This window comes from Pseudophryne corroboree, chromosome 5 (genome assembly GCF_028390025.1).
Source record: "Pseudophryne corroboree isolate aPseCor3 chromosome 5, aPseCor3.hap2, whole genome shotgun sequence".
Lineage (NCBI taxonomy): Eukaryota > Metazoa > Chordata > Amphibia > Anura > Myobatrachidae > Pseudophryne > Pseudophryne corroboree.
The window spans coordinates 104,927,161-104,948,631 of NC_086448.1; the positions used below are offsets into that span (position 1 = coordinate 104,927,161).

General features: G+C 45.9%; 1 protein-coding gene across 1 annotated transcript in view; it reads left to right on the forward strand.

Moving 5' to 3' along the window:
- LOC134927294 (macrophage mannose receptor 1-like) overlaps positions 1-21,471 on the forward strand; it is a 407,906-nt gene that overhangs the window by 249,162 nt on the left and 137,273 nt on the right. The window contains exons 17-18 of the mRNA XM_063921539.1: positions 8,269-8,432; positions 13,479-13,546. Coding sequence (XP_063777609.1) covers positions 8,269-8,432; positions 13,479-13,546 — 232 coding nt within the window. The remainder of the gene's footprint in view (positions 1-8,268; positions 8,433-13,478; positions 13,547-21,471) is intronic.

Sequence of the window (21,471 nt, forward strand, 5' to 3'; positions counted from 1 at the left end):
GAATAAGATTGTGCTATATTGTGGCATAATTTATAATGGGGGTACTATTGTGTGGTCAGGACCCTTACTTGTGAGACCACACCCCTTTTCCCGTCGCACACCAAAGGAATATGGGAGGGCGCAAAATTTATAATTTGCAGGGGGGCGCCGAACACCCTAGCACCGGCCCTGTGTACAGCTCTGTGCTGACGAAATTGCATTCAGCTGTGTGTTGAGGGGATAACCCTCCCCTAGTGCCTAACCCCAAACCTAGTACTTACCGTCGGGATCCGTCAGGATTCTGACCGTCAGGATCTTGACCCCTGGGATATTAACTACATGCCGGCTGGTACTTTATCTCTCTCCACTTAATCACTCTCCAACATCTGCCCCACCATCTTCCTTCCCACAAAAGAATGAATGTAGCATAAAGAAACTTCAAATTCATACTTCTCGGCCTTTTGGCTAAGATGAAGTGTAGTACCTGCTCGAGGGAAACATGTGGTGGAGTACCTGTTCTTACACTAGGAGCGTGAGAGGTTCCTAGTGTGGAATGGAGAAACACCTTGTGGAGTACCATACCGGGGTGTGGCAATGCCTCTGGTCGAGAGTGGAGAAAAACTGGGCTTAGTATCCGCTACCTTCTTGGGGGTTGAAATAGGACCCCCTACGTGGAGCGGGAACGGCCTGGTCTAGTATCTACTCTCGTACTGGGGGTTGACCCTGGCACAGAGTGGGTATGAAGCTTGGTCTGGCTGAGAGGTCGGGAGCAGCTAGAAGCTCGAGGTGTTTTGTGCCCCTGGAACTGGAAGGGACCACCAATGCACGAAGGCACTTTAGCACTTAACACTTCAACCCTTCCTGTCTGCACCCACTTTCCCATGCCCTAGCCTTCTGGCTAGGGCAAGGATAATTTTTTTATACTACCCTTCCCCCCCCAGCCTTCTGGCTGGGGCTTATTTATTTATTTATACACGCACGTGTTTTGCACTTATGCACAACGCAAGCACTTATTTATGTTTTGTAGTGTGTCACGTCACGGTTATCTCATACGTCCTAGAGGATGCTGGGGACAACATCAAGACCATGGGGTATAGACGGGATCTGCAGGAGACATGGGCACTCTAAAGACTTTTCATTGGGTGGCTCCTCCCTCTATGCCCCTCCTCCAGACCTCAGTTTTAGAAATGTGCCCAGGTCGACTGGATGCACTCTAAGGAGCTCTACTGAGTTTCTCTGAAAAGACTTATGTTAGGTTTTTTTATTTTCAGGGAGATCTGCTGGCATCAGACTCCCTGCTTCGTTGGACTGAGGGGGCAGAAGCAGAACAAACTTCCTCAGAGTTTCATGGCTCTGCTTCTGGCTGACAGGACACCATTAGCTCCTGAAGGGAACTGAACACTAGCCGTGTCTAGATGCTCACTCCCACAGCACGCCGTCACCCTCCTCACAGAGCCAGAAGTCAGAAGACAGGTGAGTATGAGAAGAATGATCTTCTATCAAGTAAGTGACGGCTGAGGTGCGGCGCGGCTGGCGGGAGCGCAGCGCGCCATTGCAGCCCACACACACAGGCACTGCAGGGTGCAGGGCGTGGGGGGGGGGGGGCGCCCTGGGAAGCAACAAAAATACCTCAAACTGGCTAAAAGGGGGCATAAGATGCCGCTGGCACAGCCCTACCCCTGCCAGTATAAATAATAAGTCAATATAATGAGTGTAAGGACGCGCCATTGTGGGGGCGGAGCTTCTGCCTCAGGCAGCCAGCACACTACTCAGCGCCATTTTCTCTCCTCAGACTTCAGAGAACACGCTGGTCCTCTCCTCCACTTCTGACAAGTACAGGGTGCTATAAAGGGGGGGGCACAAAGCGATTGTGGTGCATTTGATAGTGTATATTACTATTTAAAAGCGCTTTTGGGCTGTGGACATACTGTGTTCACAGGCAATACTGGCGCTGGGTTTGTGAACTGGCTGCTCCTATCCTTTGTCCATCTGACATATTTTACTGTGGGTCTGTCCCCAAAATAAGTCCCAGTGTGTCTGTGAGTGTGGTATACACGTGTGAGGCATGTCTGAGGCAGGGAGTTCCTCCACGGAGGAAGCCATTTTAGGGACACAGAGTTGTAATGTGGTGGCGCTACTGGCACACCAAGAGCATGCATGTGTGAAAGAGCTACGTGACAGTATGCATCTGATTAACCGTAGATTGGATAAGTCTGAATCTAAGGCTGCATGCTGGAGAAAATCTGTGGAAGATGTGATTTTTTAGGATGCTGTTATTCCTTATGCGGGCGGCCCCTCTGGGTCACATAAGAGACCATTTGCAAATGTTGTAAACACTGATACCGCCACGGATTCTGATTCTTGTGTCGACGATAGTGAATCCAGAGAGATAGATCATAAATTGGCAAAAAGTATACAATATATGATTGTGGCTATAAGGGACGTGTTGGAGGTTACAGAAAGCACTCCTGTACCTCAGGAGAAAGCTTTTTTATGTAAGGAAAAGAAATCCAAAGTCACGTTCCCTCCTTCACACGAACTAAATGCTCTGTTTGAAGGGATGTGGGTGAATCCTGATAAAAAATTTCGTATTCCCAAAAGGATTCACATAGCTTATCCTTTCCCGGTTGAAGACAGGAAAAAATGGGAGTCAGCCCCTGTGTTAGACAGTGCACTTTCCAGGTTGACAAAGAAGGTAATTCTCCCTGCTCCTGGCACGGCTTCTCTTAAAGAGCCGGCAGACGGCAAAATGGAAACGACATTGAAATCCATTTATGTTACCAATGGTACACTACTCAGGCCCACTATTGCCTGCGCATGAGTGAGTCGCGCTATTGAAAAATGGTCAGAAAGTGTGTCATCAGAAATTGACACGAATGATAAAGATGAGATACTCCTTAAGTTAGGGAATATCAAGGACGCTGCCGCCTACATGCTGGAAGCAATGAAGGATATTGGACTCTTGAGTTCACAAGCCGCTACCATGGCAGTATCGGCTAGGCGGGCGTTGTGGATTCGCCAGTGGAACGCGGATGCAGATTCCAAAAGAAACATGGAGGCTCTCCCATATAAAGGTGAGGCCTTATTTGGCGATGGCCTGGATGCGTTAGTCTCGGCGGCTACCGCAGGTAAGTCAACATTTTTGTCCTCTGCGCCTGCACCGGCAAAAAAGACCTATCACCCGCAAATGCAGTCCTTTCGGCCCAATAAATACAAAAAGGCGAGAGGTTCTCCCTTCTTTGCAGGTAGGGGAAGGGGAAAGAAGCCCACACCGGCTCCAGGTTCCCAAGAGCAGAAGTCTACCCCTAATTCTGCCAAATCCCCAGCATGATGCTGGAACTCCCTTGCGGGAGGCCGCTCGGGTGGGGTCACATCTAAAACTCTTCAGTCAGGATTGGATTCTGTCTGGCCTGGATCCCTGGGTGTTGCAAATAGTATCCCAGGGATACAAACTAGAGTTTCAAGATGTTCCCCCATGCCGATTTTTCAAATCGACCTTGCCAGCTTCTCCGCCAGAGAGAGAAGCAGTAACAGCGGCAATCCAAAAATTATATCAAGACCAGGTTATAGTCCTGGTACCGTTGTCACAACAAGGGCGGGGTTTTTATTCAAGCCTCTTTGTTGTTCCGAAGCCGGACGGCTCGGTCAGACCGATCCTAAATCTAAAAGATCTGAATTTCTTCCTGAAAAGGTACAAGTTCAAGATGGAATCACTTCGGGCGGTGATTGCCAGTCTGGAGGAGGGGGACTACTTAGTGTCGGTGGACATAAAGGATGCTTACCTGCATGTTCCCATTTATCCTCCTCACCAGGCTTATCTGAGATTCGCGATTCAGGATTGCCATTACCAATTCCAGACGTTACCTTTCGGTCTCTCCACGGCGTCGAGGGTATTCACCAAGGTGATGGCGGAGATGATGGTCCTCCTTCGTCAGAAAGGAGTCAATATAATTCCTTATCTGGACGACCTCCTGATAAAGGCGAGATCCAGGGAGCAATTATTACAAAACATATCCCTCTCCCTGTCAATACTCCAACAACACGGGTGGATCATAAATTACCCAAAGTCACAGTTGGAACCGACGACACGGTTGTCTTTCCTCGGGATGATTCTGGACACAGAAGTTCAGAGAGTATTTCTTCCGGTGGAAAAGACTCTGGAAATCCAGAAAATGGTAAAACAGATATTGAAACCATCAAGTGTGTCGATCCATCAGTGCATTCGGTTGTTGGGGAAGATGGTGGCGGCCTACGAGGCCATACAGTTTGCAGGTTCCATGCCAGAGTATTCCAGTGGGACCTGTTGGACAAGTGGTCGGGGTCACACCTACAAATGCACAGACAGATAATCCTGTCATCAAAAACCAGGATTTCGCTCCTGTGGTGGTTGCACATCTCTCACCTGCTAGAGGGACGCAGGTTCGGGATTCAGGACTGGGTCCTAGTAACCACGGGTGCAAGTCTCCGAGGCTGGGGAGCAGTCTATCAGGGAGAAAACTTCCAGGGACGTTGGTCACAACAGGAAGCCTGCCTTCACATAAATGTTCTGGAGCTAAGAGCCATTTACAAAGGCCTTCAACAAGCGGTGCATCTTCTTCAAGACCGTCCCGTGCAGATCCAGGCGGACAATGTAACAGCAGTCGCATACATAAACAGGCAGGGCAGAACGAAAAGCAGAGCGGCATTGGCAGAGGCGACAAAAATCCTCCGCTGGGCAGAAAAACATCTACAAGCTCTGTCGGCAATATTCATTCCGGGAGTAGACAACTGGGAAGCAGACTTCCTCAGCAGACACGATCTCCATCCAGGAGAGTGGGGCCTCCACCAAGAACTTTTCGCAGAGGTGACACGTCTTTGGGGAGTTCCTCAAATAGACATGATGGCGTCACGTCTCAACAAGAAGCTTCATAGATACTGTACCAGGTCGAGAGACCCTCAAGCAGTAGCAGTGGATGCACTGGTGACCCAGTGGGTGTTTCCGTCAGTGTATGTTTTCCCTCCACTTCCGCTGATCCCAAAAGTACTCAGGATCATAAAAAAGACAAGAGTTTGAGCAATCTTCATTGCCCCAGACTGGCCAAGAAGGGCTTGGTACCCAGATCTTCAGCGTAGCCAGGAAGGGCATTCCTAAGGAGGTCATCCCCACCCTTATTCAGGCCAGAAAGGGAGTAACGTCAAAACATTACCACCATATTTGGAGAAAATGTGTCTTGGTGTGAATCCAAGAAAGCTCCTACGGAAGAGTTTCACTTAGGACGTTTTCTCCATTTTTTTTGCAGGATGGTGTGGAGACGAGCCTACGATTCGGATCAATCAAGGTCCAGATTTCGGCCTTGTCAGTGTTCTTCCAAAAACAATTGGCCTCTCTTCCAGAGGTTCAGACCTTCGTGAAAGGGGTTCTGCACATCCAGCCTCCATTCGTGCCTCCAGTGGCACCATGGGACCTTAATGTGGTATTACAGTTCCTTCAATCGGATTGGTTTGAGCCTCTATAAAAGATAGAGTTGAAGTTTCTCACTTGGAAAGTGGTGATGCTTTTGGCATTGGCATCCGCAAGGCGGGTGTCTGAATTGGGGGCCTTGTCTCACAAGAGCCCTTACCTGATTTTCCATGAAGATAGGGCAGAGTTGCGAACTCGCCAACGTTTTCTTCCAAAGGTGGTTTCTGCTTTTCACATAAACCAACCTATTGTAGTGCCAGTAGTTACTGACACATTCACTGATTCAAAGTCTCTAGATGTGGTTAAAGCTTTGAAACTCTATGTTGCTAGAACAGCTCGTATACGGAAAACAGAGGCTCTGTTTGTCCTGTATGATCTCAACAAGATTGGCTGTCCTGCTTCCAAGCAGACTATTGCACGTTGGTTTAGAAATACGATTCAGCAAGCTCATACTACGGCTGGATTGCCGTTACTGACATCGGTAAAGGCCCACTCCACTAGGAAGGTGGGCTCGTCCTAGGCGGCTACCCGGGGGGCCTCGGCATTACAACTTTGCCGAGCAGCTACTTGGTCAGGGTCAAACACATTTGCTAAGTTCTACAAGTTTGACACCTTGGCCGATGAGGACCTAAAGTTTGGTCAATCGGTGCTGCAGGGTCATCCGCACTATCCAGGTCGTACTGGAGCTTTGGTATAGACCCCATGGTCTTGATGTCATCCCCAGCATCCTCTAGGACGTATGAGAAAATAGGATTTTGATAACCTACCGGTAAATCCTTTTCTCCTAGTCCGTAGAGGATGCTGGGCGCCCGTCCCAGTGCCTACTTTACCTGCAGTTTAGTTATTACAGTTACACAAGTTGTGTTATCTTGGTTTCAGCATGTTGCTGCAATTAGTTCATGCCTGTTAGCGTGTGTTATGTTGAATGCCGTGTGTGCGGCATGGTTGAGGGTGTGAGTTGGTAGATATATCACCACTAGTTAAGTAATTCCTTTCCTTGAAATGTCAGTCTCCCTGGGCACAGTTCCTACAACTGAGGTCTGGAGGAGGGGCATAGAGGGAGGAGCCAGTTCACACCCAATGAAAAGTCTTTAGAGTGCCCATGTCTCCTGCGGATCCCTTCTATACCCCATGGTTTTGATGTCATCCCCAGCATCCTCTACGGACTAGGAGAAAAGGATTTACCGGTAGGTTATCAAAATCCTATTTTTTGTTTGGGGTTTAGGTGAGACCCTTATGGGTCACCCTCTCCCCTAGTTGCCGAGGCCCTCTCCTTTTGGGGAGGACCAGAGGCTGTTTTTGATCCCCAGGGGGAAGCTTTGGCCAACCTTGGGGATACACGAGGGTCCCTCCGTGCTTTGGCAAGGGGGGACCCACAGTCCCTTTTTCCCCTCAGTAGGCCTTTTGGCTCTGAGGGGTAGGGGAGTAACGGGGCCCTTCTCCTTTCGGAGAGGGTCCAAGAACCTATGCCCCCCGCGCGTTTGGTCAGAGACACTGGGTGAAGAAGCACCACACCTCAGGCTTCAACGAAAAAAAAAGAAAAAGAAAAAAAAAGCTGTGTGTAACCCTTCATATAGCGAGAATGTGTGCAGGCAGCAGAGGACAGCTGTGTCAGGGCAGCTTCAGTCGGGGGCCCCCCGAATTAAGGTGGCCCGGGGGTACTTACCCCCTGTGCCTCCCCCCCCTTAATCCGGCTCTTCATTACCATCTATTTGCACAAGCCTTCAGGCACCCTCAATTGATATGGTTGCTTACAGATGTGTATATATTGTATACAGTATCTGTGCTGGGTTTTTTTGTTTTCAGAATTATGTGAACATGCCCTTACTGTGCTCAGCTGGCATTTACGGGCATGTGCAATACAAATTCTGCAAATTCAGCATCTGTACCCAAAATTGTATCTGAAAAAGTTTCTGCTGCGCAAATCGCTGTCATTTCCTTCTATGCATAAAACTTTGTAATTTGAAGGACCCATTTGTTCTACTAAAGAACAGTGATCAAGTTGAATGCACTATGATGTGTATCCTGAATATGTGACTTTATAATCTGCCATGTTTCTATTATAGATTATTCCTAAATCTATATACCTTTTAGTGTTCAAGAGAGTAAAGGTTCCAAATTTTGTTATCAAATCAGTGTCATTTCCTGTAAATAGTAACGACATTATAAGAAAATGAAATATACACAAATAAGCAATTATAAAACTCATTCGGTTCTAATTTTTTTCATCTTAATATGAGAACTATGGCCCTCATTCCGAGTTGTTCGCTCGTTATTTTTCTTCGCATCGGCGAGATAAGTCGCAAACTGCGCATGCGCAATGTTCGCAGTGCGTCTGCGCCAAGTAAATTAGCTCAAAAGTTTGGTATTTTACTCACAGCGTAACGAAGATTTTTCATCGTTCTGGTGATCGTAGTGTGATTGACAGGAAGTGGGTGTTTCTGGGCGAAAACTGACCGTTTTATGGGTGTGTGTGAAAAAACGCTGGCGTTTCTGGAAAAAACACGGGAGTGGCTGGAGAAACGGGTGAGTGTCTGAGCGAACGCTGGGCGTGTGTGTGACGTCAAACTAGGAACGAAACTGACTGAACAGATCGCAGTGGCAGAGTAAGTCTCGAGCTACTCGGAAACTGCTAAGAAATTTCTAATCGCTATTCTATTCGCAATTATGCGAACCTTTCGTTCGCAATTCTGCACAGCTAATATTCACTCCCAGTAGGCGGCGGCTTAGCGTGTGCAAATCTGCTAAAAGCAGCTAGCGAGCGAACAACTCGGAATGAGGGCCTATGTCGCTCCTTTTCACATGGATTTGTTACAATTTATTTATTATTTTGTCCCTGGTCATAATAGAATATCAGCACACAAGTGATGGTTGGATAATTTTGGATGATACCCAGTACTATGTCAGCAAGGAGGAGATGACCATGGATAAAGCCCAAGAATTTTGTAAGAGGAATTTCGGAGGCCTTACCACCATCAGCAGTCTGACTGAAAGGAAATTTCTCTGGAAATATGTATGTTCTGTATATTAATATTATTCAAGGATATGTAATCATAATGTCAACAATGAAAATCATAATACAAGATGGGGAAAGTCTGGTGCTTCAAAGCGTAGTGCAGCTACTGTATACCTTAAAGCCCACCTATAGGGCAAAAGCGTATGAAAAATAAAGGGAATGTAGATACAGCGCAACCTCCTATCGGGGTGAAATGAAATGTCTGATTTCAATGTGATGGAGGTACTCTTCACAATTCAAATGTAAGTAGTTTTAGAGTAACCTCATAAAAGTCAAATGTCCATGACGAATATTCTTTGTCTCAAAATAAGCCCAAGAATTCCTTCATATCCTCAAATAACAGGCTGTAGAACGTCTCCCTCTGTTCCACTTGTCTCTGGGAATAGGTATCTCAGATAGGAAAAACAGAGAGGGACCAAATAGTGTAATACAGTTTTATTGAGGATAATATAAAAAGAACCACAACTCTAGCAGCGTACCTCAGGCGAAGGTGTATAATGCACACCAATTCTCATGTATAATTTAGGATTCTTTTCTGGTACCTCCCGGGAACAGGAATCCACCCTCGGAGTCCCTTATTTATATCACGTTTAAAACTGCTGTGTTTTCCTGCAACAAACAAAACCCGGCATTCTGCAACGCGGAAAACTCTTCCCCATTACACTATTTGGTCCCTCTCTGTTTTTCCTATCTGAGATACCTATTCCCAGAGACAAGTGGAACAGAGGGAGGAGAAGTTCTACAGCCTGTTATTTGAGGATATGAAGGAATTCTTGGGCTTATTTTGAGACAAAGAATATTCGTCATGGACATTTGACTTTTATGAGGTTACTCTAAAACTACTTACATTTGAATTGTGAAGAGTACCTCCATCACATTAAATTCAGACATTTCATTTCACCCCGATAGGAGGTTGCGCTGTATCTACATTCACTTTATTTTTCAATGAAAATCATAAGGTTGACACCAACACGTGGAATGTCATAATGTCAAAAATTACAATACAGACATGTCTAAATATTGTACCCAATTACCTCCCCTCTACAAAATTCACACAAAACTTACTGTACATTTGTTCTCTTACTGTATATCTGTGTATTATTTGGCAATGGTAAGCAGACTAAAATAGTATACACCAGCAGATTCACAAGATGCACTAGACAGATCAAGGCTTAACCAGGAGCTTGGTTTATTTGTGTAGAGGTATGTTTGTACAGCTGTACTCACAGTTACTTAAACTCAGTATCTGAATGGAGCAGAGCACCAACAGTGCACCAACCAGTGATGTATGTGGACAGCGGTGCATATACAAGTCCGCGCAGTATGCCTTGGTAGCAGGTATCTCTGATGGTATCAACCAGGGTCTCTATGAACCTACTGTATGTGGAACACGTTTGAATTGCACTAAGAGTCTCTTACACTTTGAAAAGTTGCCGAAAAGACCAAGATGGTGGCCATCTTTGTAAAGGTCAGATGCTTTCTTAAAGGAGCTTCATGGAGGTAGTACACCACATATTTAAACAATTCTAGACTCACACAACCCTCTGAACCCTGGCTAACAGTGCTGTGCGAGTGGATCATATGCTCACCAAGCAATTGGTGAGGGAGCCCACTTTCAAAAATGCTATATGTGTGTGAGAACTTAGGATCCAGTGACCATCAAGCAGTGTGGTTTAATATAAAGACAGGGTCCTACTCATGCCACACAAAAACAAAGGTACTAGATTTTAGGAAGTCTGACTTTGCAAAAGTGGGGAGATATGTTAGTGATACATTGGCAGATTGTAGGAACTTGGAAGAAGTGCAGGAGAGGTGGGAAAAATGTAAAAGTGCAATACTAAAAGCAACAGACCTTTATATATATATATATATATATATATATATAGGGTTAGGAAAAACACAAGGAAAAGGAAGCCAGTGTGGGTTACAAATGATGTATCTACTAGTGTGAAACAAAAAAGATGGTCTTTAGGAAATATAAGCAGACTCACAATAATAATGAAAAATAGGTGTATCTTATCAGACAGAAGGACGCAAAGTAGGTGATCAGGCGTGCAAAGGCAGAAGCTGAGGAGAAAATGTCCCAGTCAGTAGGTAAAAGGGGGCAAAATGGTTTTAAGTATATAAGTGAAAGGAGAAAATCAAATGGAGGCTAATAAGAATTTAGACAGAGAGTGAGAGTTTGGTTGAGGGAGACAATGCAATAGCAGATCATCTAAATTATTTTTGCTCAGTATTTACTACAGAAGGAGAGGCTACAGTTAAGTTGCAAGAACATTCATAAAATAAGGTAAATGAAAGTACATTTACAAAGAAAGTCCTAACAGCTCTCAAAACTGAAAGTAAATAAATCAATGGGGCCACATGAGATACTTCCAATGATACTAAAAGAGCTTAAAGGGGTGCTGGTAACACCGTTAGCATAACTATTCAACCAGTCACTAGCTGCAGGATCATTTCCAGAGGACCAGAAAAGAGCAAATGTAGTACCAGTGCGCAAAAGTGGATACAAAGAAAAAGCTGGTCTAGTAACTGCAGATCAGTAAGCATTACATCAGTAGTAGTGAAAGTAATGGAAACAGATCAAGGGGGGTACTAGATATAGCATATCTAGAATTTAGTAAGGCATTTGACACAGTCCCACATCAGACTGCTAAATAATCTCAAAAGAGTATTGTAGGATTGGAATATAAAGCAGTTGAATGGATACAAACCTGGTTGAAAAGATAGGAAACAGACAGTTGAAGTAAATGGAGTGCATTCTGTGGAGGGAAATGCTACCAGTGGAGTATCCAAGGATCTGTACTTATACCAGTGCTCTTTAATATCTTTGTTGATGACACTGCAAAGGTTATTAAAGTTTAAGTTTGCTTATTTGCAGATGACACAAAGATATGCAACAGGGTAGACACACCGGGAGGGGTAAAACATATGATTGGTTATCTACTGTAGGTAGACTTGAGAAATGGTCAAAAATATGACTACTGTTTAACATTAAAAGATTCAAAGTCATGCACTTTGGTCTCAAAGCCCAAAGGTTAAATATAGCATCAAGGGTGCTCTAAGGGAAACTACTGAGGAGAAAATGGTTTTAGGAGTCACTATTTAAAGTTACTTAAAGGCAAGCAACAATGTAACAAAGCAATGAAGATGGCAAGTCAGATGCTTGGTTGCATAGGGAATGGAGCAGGTAATAAAAAAGGAATAATGCACTGTATAGGTCAGTCATACAGCCTCATCTGGAACACTGTGTCCAGTTCTGGAGACCATAACTCTAGAAGGATATAAATACATTAGAGCAGGGGTGTCAAACACAAGGCCCGCGGGCCAAATCCGGCCCGCCAGACCTCGTCTGATGGCCCGCGGTGCCGCCGCCAGCCTTGCAGCCTCCCCTTTTTTTTTTTCAATGAATTTACTCCGTGCCTGCACGGAGTAAATTCATTTTAAAAATGGCTCAAGTTAAAAAAAAAAAAAAAAAATTTACTTACCTTCCGGGACCTGGCCCGACTTCTTCCTGCCCCGCACTGCTCCCTGGGTGTCGGACGTGACGTCATCACGTGACGTCCGCCCGACATCTCCAGGGATCAGAGGAGCGCGCGGACGCCGCGGAGAGGAGCAAGAAGAAAGAAGTAAAAGAAAGAAAGAAGTAAAAGGTAAGTAAAGTAAATGGAGGGGGCAGATGGCTGGGCACTATAAAAGGGGGCAGATGGCTGGGCACTATAAAAGGGGGCAGATGGCTGGGCACTATAAAAGGGGGCACATGGCTGGGCACTATAAAAGGGGGCAGATGGCTGGGCACTATAAAAGGGGGCAGATGGCTGGGCACTATAAAAGGGGGCACATGGCTGGGCACTATAAAAGGGGGCACATGGCTGGGCACTATAAAAGGGGGCAGATGGCTGGGCACTATAAAAGGGGGCAGATGGCTGGGCACTATAAAAGGGGGCACATGGCTGGGCACTATAAAAGGGGGCACATGGCTGGGCACTATAAAAGGGGGCACATGGCTGGGCACTATGAAAGGGGGCACATGGCTGGGCACTTTAAAAGGGGGCACATGGCTGGGCACTATAAAAGGGGGCACATGGCTGGGCACTTTAAAAGGGGGCAGATGGCTGGGCACATATTACAAAAAACAGTAATAATTGAATGCAGTGACATTAATTTATGATAATAAAGAGTGGACACATAGACCTACAGATACAACCGGCCCTTTGATGGGGACCAAACTGCTGATGCGGCCCCCGATGAATTTGAGTTTGACACCCCTGCATTAGAGAGTGTACAAAGAAGGGCAACTAAGATGGTGCATGGCCTACATCACAAAACTTACCCGGAAAGACTAAAATATCTTAACATGTATAGTTTGAAGCAGAGAAGGGAAAGGAGGGACATGATAGAAACTTTAAACTATATCAAGGGTTTAAACAAAGTACAGGAGGGAAACATTCTTCAAAGGAAGAGAAGTAATAAAACACGAGGACATGCACCGAAACCGGAGGGAGGTAGGTTCAGGGGAAATTCAAGGAAAAGTTACTTCACAGAAATGGTAGTGGATAAGTGGAATAGCCTCCTATCAGAGGTGGTAGAGGCTAAGACAGTGGAGCAATTTAAACATGTTTGGGATAGGCATATGAATATGCTTACAAAGTATTGTACTAAGGATCAAATAGGGTTTAGGTTACATAAATGTTCAAAAAAAGGAGCAGACTAGATGGGCCAAGTTGTTTTTATCTGCCATGAGATTCTTATTCTATGTTTAAGAACCTCTGCAATCTGGCTGGACCAATATGTACTGTAATATATACCACTTATCCTCATTTATCAAACCTTACCTCGTCTGTTATTACAGAGTCTTGTTTTATTCACAAAGTAAAGCAAAACAAAATATGCGGGCGATATATAAGAACATGTTGTTGTTAAATCTCAGTAACTGTACTGTAATGTTTTAATGTAAACTCTGATTTCAGTAAGTACTTGTACTGTGCTATACAATGTCTTTCGAATAGCTATTAACCTGGATTTTCTCGTTATCTCCTTTAGGCTTTGAAGTATAGGAAGAGTGATGCATTTTTCATTGGTTTAAAATTAGCACTGGATAAAGAATTTAAGTAAGTGCAGCTTGTGTTTTGTTGTGTCTTTATTTTGTGTCTATATTTTCACGTTATCACATGTATTACTGGCAGACACGCTTAGGGGGCTTAGGTCACGAGTTATGTGGTCAGAGATGCATTTTACAGTGAGTTGCTCAAATCTGGGCCCCTTATTTATGATAGCTAACAAGTAACAAGAGGATTTTGGTACTTACCGATAAATCCATTTCTCTGAATCCTCTAGGGGACACTGGATTCCTATACAGTAGGGGTGCGAAGCCTTGAACCGAAGGTGTGGCACAATCTTAAATTAGCATTGTCTGCACAGCCGGCTCCTCCCCCTTCACATCCCTCCTCCCTCAGTTTGAAAAATTTGACTGAGAGAATAGGACATGACACTATAGCCCATGGCGAGGAACCAAACCGTACAACATATCAAACAGCGTCCAAGAACTCTTAACCGAATAACTAACGCTGTTTGTACGAACTGATTAAAACAAGAACTTTGAACACAGCAGGTTGACAGCACCGAGGCGGGCGTCCAGTGTCCCCTAGAGGATTCAGAGAAATGGATTTATCGGTAAGTACCAAAATCCTCTTTTCTCTTTCATCCACTAGGGGACACTGGAGTCCTATACAGTAGGGGACGTCCCAAAGTTTTCCCCCAGGGAGGGAGTGCTGTCGGTGGCCTGCAAAACTAAACGTCCGAACTTAGATTCTCCGGACGCAAAAATATCAAACTTATAAAATTTTCCGAACGTGTGGGCTGAAGACCACGTCGCCGCTCTGCAAAGTTGAGTAGTGGAAGCACCCCTTGCAGCCGCCCATGAGGCACCCACTGATCGGATAGTATGAGCACCCATCTGAACCGGAACCTGTTTGCCACAGGAAATTTAAGCTTGCCGAATGGCAAGTCTAATCCATCTGGACAAAGTCTGCTTAGATGCCGGCCAACCCTTCTTTGGCCCATCATAAAGAACAAACAAATGGTCCGACTTTCTGAAAGACGACGTAACCTGTATGTATACCCGTAAAGCTCGGACAACATCCAATGACACGTCCTCATCTGTGAGACCCTGGAAAGATGGGACCACTATTGGCTGGTTTACGTGAAAACCCGAAACCACCTTCGGAAGGAAGTCTGCTCTTGTACGGAGTTCCGCCCTATCCTCATGAAAAACGAAGAAAGGACTCTTACAGGATAAGGCTCCCAACTCAGAAACCCTCCTAGCCGAAGCCAAGGCAAGTAATAACGTGACCTTCCAAGAGAGATACTTCAGGTCTGTTCTTGTCAACGGCTCAAAAGTAGGTGACGTCAAATATTCTAACACCAAACTTAAGTCCCATGGTGCCGTGGGAGGACGAAAAGGGGGTTGAATCCTCAGAACCCCCTGTAAAAAAGTTTGAATCTCTGGCAAGGATGCTAGCCGCTGTTGAAAAAGGATGGAGAGAGCCGAAATCTGAACCTTCAGAGAGCCCAGCCTGAGCCCTCCCTCTAGACCGGCCTGAAGGAAAAGTAGAAGTCTAGATAAATGGAAGTTCGTTGAATTCCATCCCCGTTCCTGACACCAAGCCATGTACCGTCTCCAAATCCTGTAGTAGTGACTGGCTGTGACCGGCTTCCTAGCGGCAATCATTGTAGGGATGGCCGTACGTGGGATCCCCCTGTTTCTTAAGATATGGGTTTCAATAGCCACGCCGTCAAACGCAGCCTGTTCAGGTCGGGGTGTAGGAACGGTCCCTGAGATAGCAGGTCCTCTATCTGAGGTAACCTCCAAGGATCTTCCGCAAGTAACCCCCGCAGGTCGGAGTACCAACTCCTGCGGGGCCAATCTGGTGCGATTAGAATGGCCCACACTCGTTCCCGCTTTACCCTTTTCAGCACCCTGGGTATGAGTGGGAATGGTGGAAATATGTAAACCCTCCTGTAACACCAAGGAAGTGTTAATGCGTCCACTCCTTCTGCTGCTGGATCTCGAGTTCTTGACACATATCTGGGCAGCTGATGGTTTTGTCGAGACATTATTAGGTCCACCTGACGCAGAACCCATCTTCTCACAATCATGTTAAAAATCCGTGGATGAAGGCACCACTCTCCCGGATGCATGTCCTGGCGACTGAGGTAATCTGCTTCCCAGTTCTCCACACCTGGAATGAACACTGCCGAGAGAATGATGTCTCTTCTTTCTGCCCACAACAAGATCTTTGTGGCTTCCTTTAACGCCATCCTGCTCTTTGTTCCTCCTTGACGGTTTATGTAAGCCGTCGTCGTGACATTGTCTGACTGAATCCTGATGTGTTGATTCATGACTAGGTCTTCTGCTAAGAGAAGTGCATTGTAAACTGCTCTTAGTTCGAGGATATTTATGGGTAGTTTGCTTTCCTGTAGCGTCCACCGTCCTTGAAACTGATGGTTCTCTAGGACGGCTCCCCAACCTCTGAGACTGGCGTCCGTCATCAGGATCCTCCAATCCCAAATGCCGCATTTCTTGCCGGCTGTAAGGTTCTTGTGTAACGACCACCATATCAAGGAGACCCGTACTTGTGGTTGAAGTCGGATTCTCTGATGGAGAAGCCAGTGCGAGCCTGCTCCCTGAGCAATGAGGTTTATTTGGAATGGTCGGGAATGAAGTCTGCCGTACTGGAGAGCTTCGAACGATGCCACCATCTTCCCGAGAAGTTGCACACAGAGGTGCAGAGAAACGGATTGCGTCCTCAGTACCTGAGCCACTAATCTCTGTAGGTCCTGGACCTTGTTCTCTGGTAGGAACACACGTAATAGGAACGTGTCCAAGATGAGACAGAGGAATTGAATCCATTGAGTTGGTATGAGGTTGGACTTTTGGAAATTGACAATCCATCCATGTTGAATTAGAAATTGATGGGATGTCTGAACATCCTTGAGCAGTCGATTCTGAGATGGAGCCTTGATCAGTAAATCGTCCAGATAAGGTATAATCGTGACCCCCAACAGTCTCAGTCCTGCCACCATGATCGCCATGATCTTTGTGAAAATTCTTGGGGCTGATGCTAGACCGAACGGCAAGGCCCGGAATTGGTAGTGATCCGCCACCAGTGTGAACCTTAAGTAAGCCTGGTGAGGAGTCCAGATTGGAATATGCAGATATGCATCTTTTATGTCCATGGATACCATGAACTCGCCCTGTTCTAAGCCTGCAATGACTGATTGGATTGATTCCATCTTGAATTTGTAGACTCTTAAAAACTGGTTGAAAACTTTTAAATTGAGTATTGGTCTGACCGTCCCGTCTGGCTTTGGCACGACAAAAAGATTGGAATAGAACCCCGTTCCTCTCTGAGAAGCGGGAACCGGAATAATGACCTCTGCTTGTAGCAATGTGAGAATTGCTGCCCGTAGTGCCCTTGCTTTTTGAGGGCACTGAGGCAATCCTGTTGTAAAAAACTGACTGTGAGGCCTCTGTTGAAATTCCAGTCTGTATCCCTGAGAGATTAAGTTGTTCACCCAAAGTTCTGGTGAGGTTTTGTCCCAGATGTCCTGAAAACCTTCCAGTCGGCCGCCCACCAAGGGCCTCGATGAGCTGGGAGGCCGTCATGCCACGGTCTTGTCAGCAGGTTTATCCTGCTTTCTGGTTGCTGCCTGCGAGCGGCCTCTACCTCTGCCCCCGCGTGCTTGTGTACCGAAACCCCTACCTCGGGCTCGAAAGGACTGTGATCTAAATGAAGTAAACGCTGGTCCAGAATAACCTCTCCTAGTTTGTGGAGCAGTTCTCGTATAAGGAGTAGGCAGAAAAGTGGACTTCCCCGCTGTAGCCTGCGAAATCCACTTGTCCAACTCTGGTCCGAACAGCATTTCACCCCCAAAGGGGATGGATTCTACCGCCTTCTTGGTGTCAGAGTCTCCTTGCCATTCTCTGAGCCATAAAATCCTTCTAGCCGATATGGCCGATGCAGATATGCGCGATGCTATTCTGTTAATATCCTTAGAAGGTTGACACAAGTATGAAGCAGATTCTCGAATGTGTTCCGCCAGCTGTGTAATCTCTTCTAAGCTATTTTCCTCCTCAATAGCTTGTACAATACGGCCGGACCATGCACCCATGGCCTTGTTGACCCAAGCACAGACGATCGCAGGTCTCTGCGCTGCACCTGCTGCTACAAACATTGATTTTAACACAGTGTCAACTTTACGGTCGGACGCATCCTTTAAAGTAGTTACGTTAGGAATTGGCAAGATTGTCTTCTTTGACAACATTCCTAGGGAAGCATTCACTGCCGGCGGAGACTCCCACTTGTCCATTACACCCTTAGGTAAGGGGTAAGTTACCTGAAACCGTTCGGAAATTGAAAACGTTTGTCAGGTTGTTTCCAAGCCTCCTCCATTTGAGATTGGAGGGATTTAGGAATGGGGAACGCTGCTGAACGCAGCTTCTGGGATTCGAACAAATCGAAATCTTCCGGCTCCTGGATTTCCTCTTCCTTAAAGCTTAGGATGTCCTTTACGCGTCAATTAAGGAGTCCAGACCCGAGTCTTCTTCAGGAAAATCGGGGTCTAGGTTAGGTTCAATTAACTCACATTCTTCCGTATCCAGAAGAAAACCCTCTTCCTTCTCAGATTCTGGTATAATAGGAAGAGTTCTTTTAACAGCCCTGCGCACACTCGTTTCTGCGTGTGCGGGCGGCGTTAACTTGATGAGAAATTCCTCCATCGTCTTTGAGAATCCCGCAGTCCATTCCGATTGCTGCTTGCGGGATTCTGCCATCTCCTTGGAGATTCTATTCGCAAGGTTGTCTTCCTATGCCTTAGCCAGAGCACTGTTCCCGGGTGGAGCGTCCTTGTCTAAGCAGGAGTCGCACACCCCGGAGCTGCCTACCCGCATGCTCTTCTTGTTACATTTCGTACAAACATAACAGGTCTTTGAGGTCTTGGTAGCCTTAGACATGTTGTTTTTCTAAAAACCCCTTACCAGGGTACTACGCAGCTCTTTCACCCTTTAAACTAGGAAGAGAAAGACTGGGAGATGACGGAAGCGAAGGTATTGGCTCCGGCTGGAATTACCTGTCCCTTTTTCTCTATAAAAGGAACAGGGCAAAAAAAGAATAATAATAATAATTTTTTTTCACAAAAATTAAAAAAATAAAAATAAAACACCAGCCGACTCGCAACCCTCACACCCCAACTGTAAATCAGCTACGATGTTAGACTTGGCTTGCTTCCGTGTATTTTTTCCGGGATCTTTGAAACAGACGTCCCTTGAAAATATAATTTGTAAAGTGATTACTTTTCAGGAGATCCTCCTATATTGTATATATACATTACACCAGCAGAGGGAGCTGTTACCTAACGATCTCTCTACTATCTTAATGCATGCACTATCCAGGCAGTGCAGCAGGGGGAGTTAATTCCTTTATAAAAAAAACCTTCCCCTATGTACACTACTAGGGGGGAGGGGGAGGACCCATCCCTTACCTCAGCCTGGCGCCAAAACGAAGAAACATGGCCCCCACTAAATGTAAGTTACATAGAAAAAAGGCCTGCAGCACTGTTATTAACATTTTAGCTCTGGGCATACCTTCATTGTCATATGTGCTTCTGCTTTAACTGACTCCTCACGCTGGCCGCTTGTGAGCGCTGAGTCTCTATGCAGTGTGCTCCGAACCCGTCGGCTGGCGCGCGACGGGACCGTCTCCCGTAGCGGCGCCTGTGCTCTGCTCCGCCCGTGGTCTCTTCACCGTGCAACGTGCCGCTCTGCCGTCCCTCCCTGCTCACAGGGAAGACAGGCTGAGTCCCGCGCCGCACTAAGGCTCCCACGCGCCGGCCACCGTCGCTCTGCCCTTCCTCCCTGATTAGCTATATAAAAGGGAGTTTTAAACAGTATTCACAGTAAAGCTATAAGAGAGAGAGAAAGAAAAAACAAAAAACTTTTACTAACTGAAAGACCCTAGCCTAAGCTTGTACGACCAGTACTCACTATTAGTTGATTATGGAGGATCTCCTGTGGAGAGATGCATGTCCCTTCAATAGGGATCTTTGTCTCTCTGATCTTAGGCAGCCTTGTCCCACTTTTATTAGGTTGACGCAGCCCTTTTAGATTTTTAGTCAGGAGCTCAAGTGCTTCACGTGCTGTGCCTCCAGCACAATTTTTCAAACTGAGGTAAGAGGGATGTGAAAAGGGTGGAGCCGGCTCGGCTGTGTAGACAATGCTAATTTAAGATTGTGCCACACCTCCGGTTCAAGGCTTCACACCCCTACTGTATAGGACTCCAGTGTCCACTAGTGGATGAAAGAGAAAGTAGCGATACCATACTTGCTGACATTCCAGACAAGCTGCTGGCATTCTGATTGTCTTAAAGGTGTTCCGACGGGACTTTGCAAATGTTGCCAATAATTTAATTCCCCCCTTCATCTACATTCATGATGTACATCTACTTATTCAGACTTACCATGTATCCTCCCACTGTAAACTCAAATAGGTTTATATGTACAGAATTCCTAACATTCCTAGAGGCACATACAGTTTATAGCATGAAACATATACTAATTGCAGTTTCCCTAATCTAGTGATTCCCAATCCATTACATTCCAACAGGTGTTCAAATGTGTAAGGACTGGGACACCCACTGTCAGCGTCTGTAGGCACTTAAATACTGACTGGTGCATAGTTAGAAGCAGGGGCACAAGTTCATACTAAGCGCCTGTAGGTGAAATAGACTGCGGTGCCCAGACTTCCCCCCTGCTCCGTTGTCGGCTCCGACTTTTGAATGTGCTGATGTCTATTGGTGCAGAGCAGTAGGACGCTGAGGGGACAAAGGAGCAAGTAATGTGATCAGAATGCAATCACATTACATCTCATTTATCGCTGGGACGACCTCCCATCGGAGCCCCTTTCCCGGCAACGCACCAATAAGTACATCTGGACCAATAAAGATACTGTAACTTATTGCACTGATAAGTAATCTTTTTTTTTCAGGGACTGGCCACAAATGATAATAAGAATAGAACCTAAAAATGTATTTAAACAATTAGTGCTGTACCTTAAAACAGCTACTGTTATTTTCTTTCATTAAATAAGACACAGCTTCAGACCCTGTAACAGCTAACTGTATACAATCACACAGAAGAGATAATATACTGTGATGTGCCCTGCTCTACTTGTTACACATTCTAGGACTCTTCATCTAAAGGTTTTGCTGTGGGGACACTAAAGGCCCCCATCCACTAGTCCGATTTAGGCAGTTTTCTTCAGATTTCAACACATCTGGCTGTCAAATCTGAAGAAAAGTGTCACATTGGATGGCTCCTCCGATCCGATGCGCACTCCCGTGTCAGATATGTCTGAACTACAGATCTCTGAGGCTGCCCCAACTATTTATCTGAATCTGAATAAATCAGGTGCACATCGGATTGTTTCTTTTACTTCAGATGTATCTGATTAGATTAATCTGAAGCGTCACTTGACTGGCATCTCCCTCACCACTCCCACCCACCACGAGGACTCGGCAGCAGCAGCAGCATCATCAGATCAATCGCATGTAGCAAGTGTGCATCAGATATATCTGAAGTGAATGTAGTGAAAATTAAAGCCAGGGTCCGGTTTGATTCCCGGGACGCTCCTGGGAGAGGTCAAGAGAAATCTGATGCTATCTGCAGTTCAGACAAGTCTGAGTAGTGGATGGCCACCTTAAGGGGTACTGCTGAGAAAAAACATCAGTGACTGAAGCAAATTATTTATGAAATGTGTGGAGAGAGATTTGTTATTGCTCAGCAGACTATTTGCTCATTCCTAACCTCCTGGTGCCCTCCTAACAGCTGGTCCCCTGGAGACCAATTCTTCCACTGCCTCTGGGAATTATACCACTCTTTGAAAGCATCATCACTCGTACCATGCAAGTTTTCACCAGCCCTATGGCAGGTACAGTTTCTTTGTCCGTGTTTGGCCTGTTATGTGAGCTGTTGTGTGCTA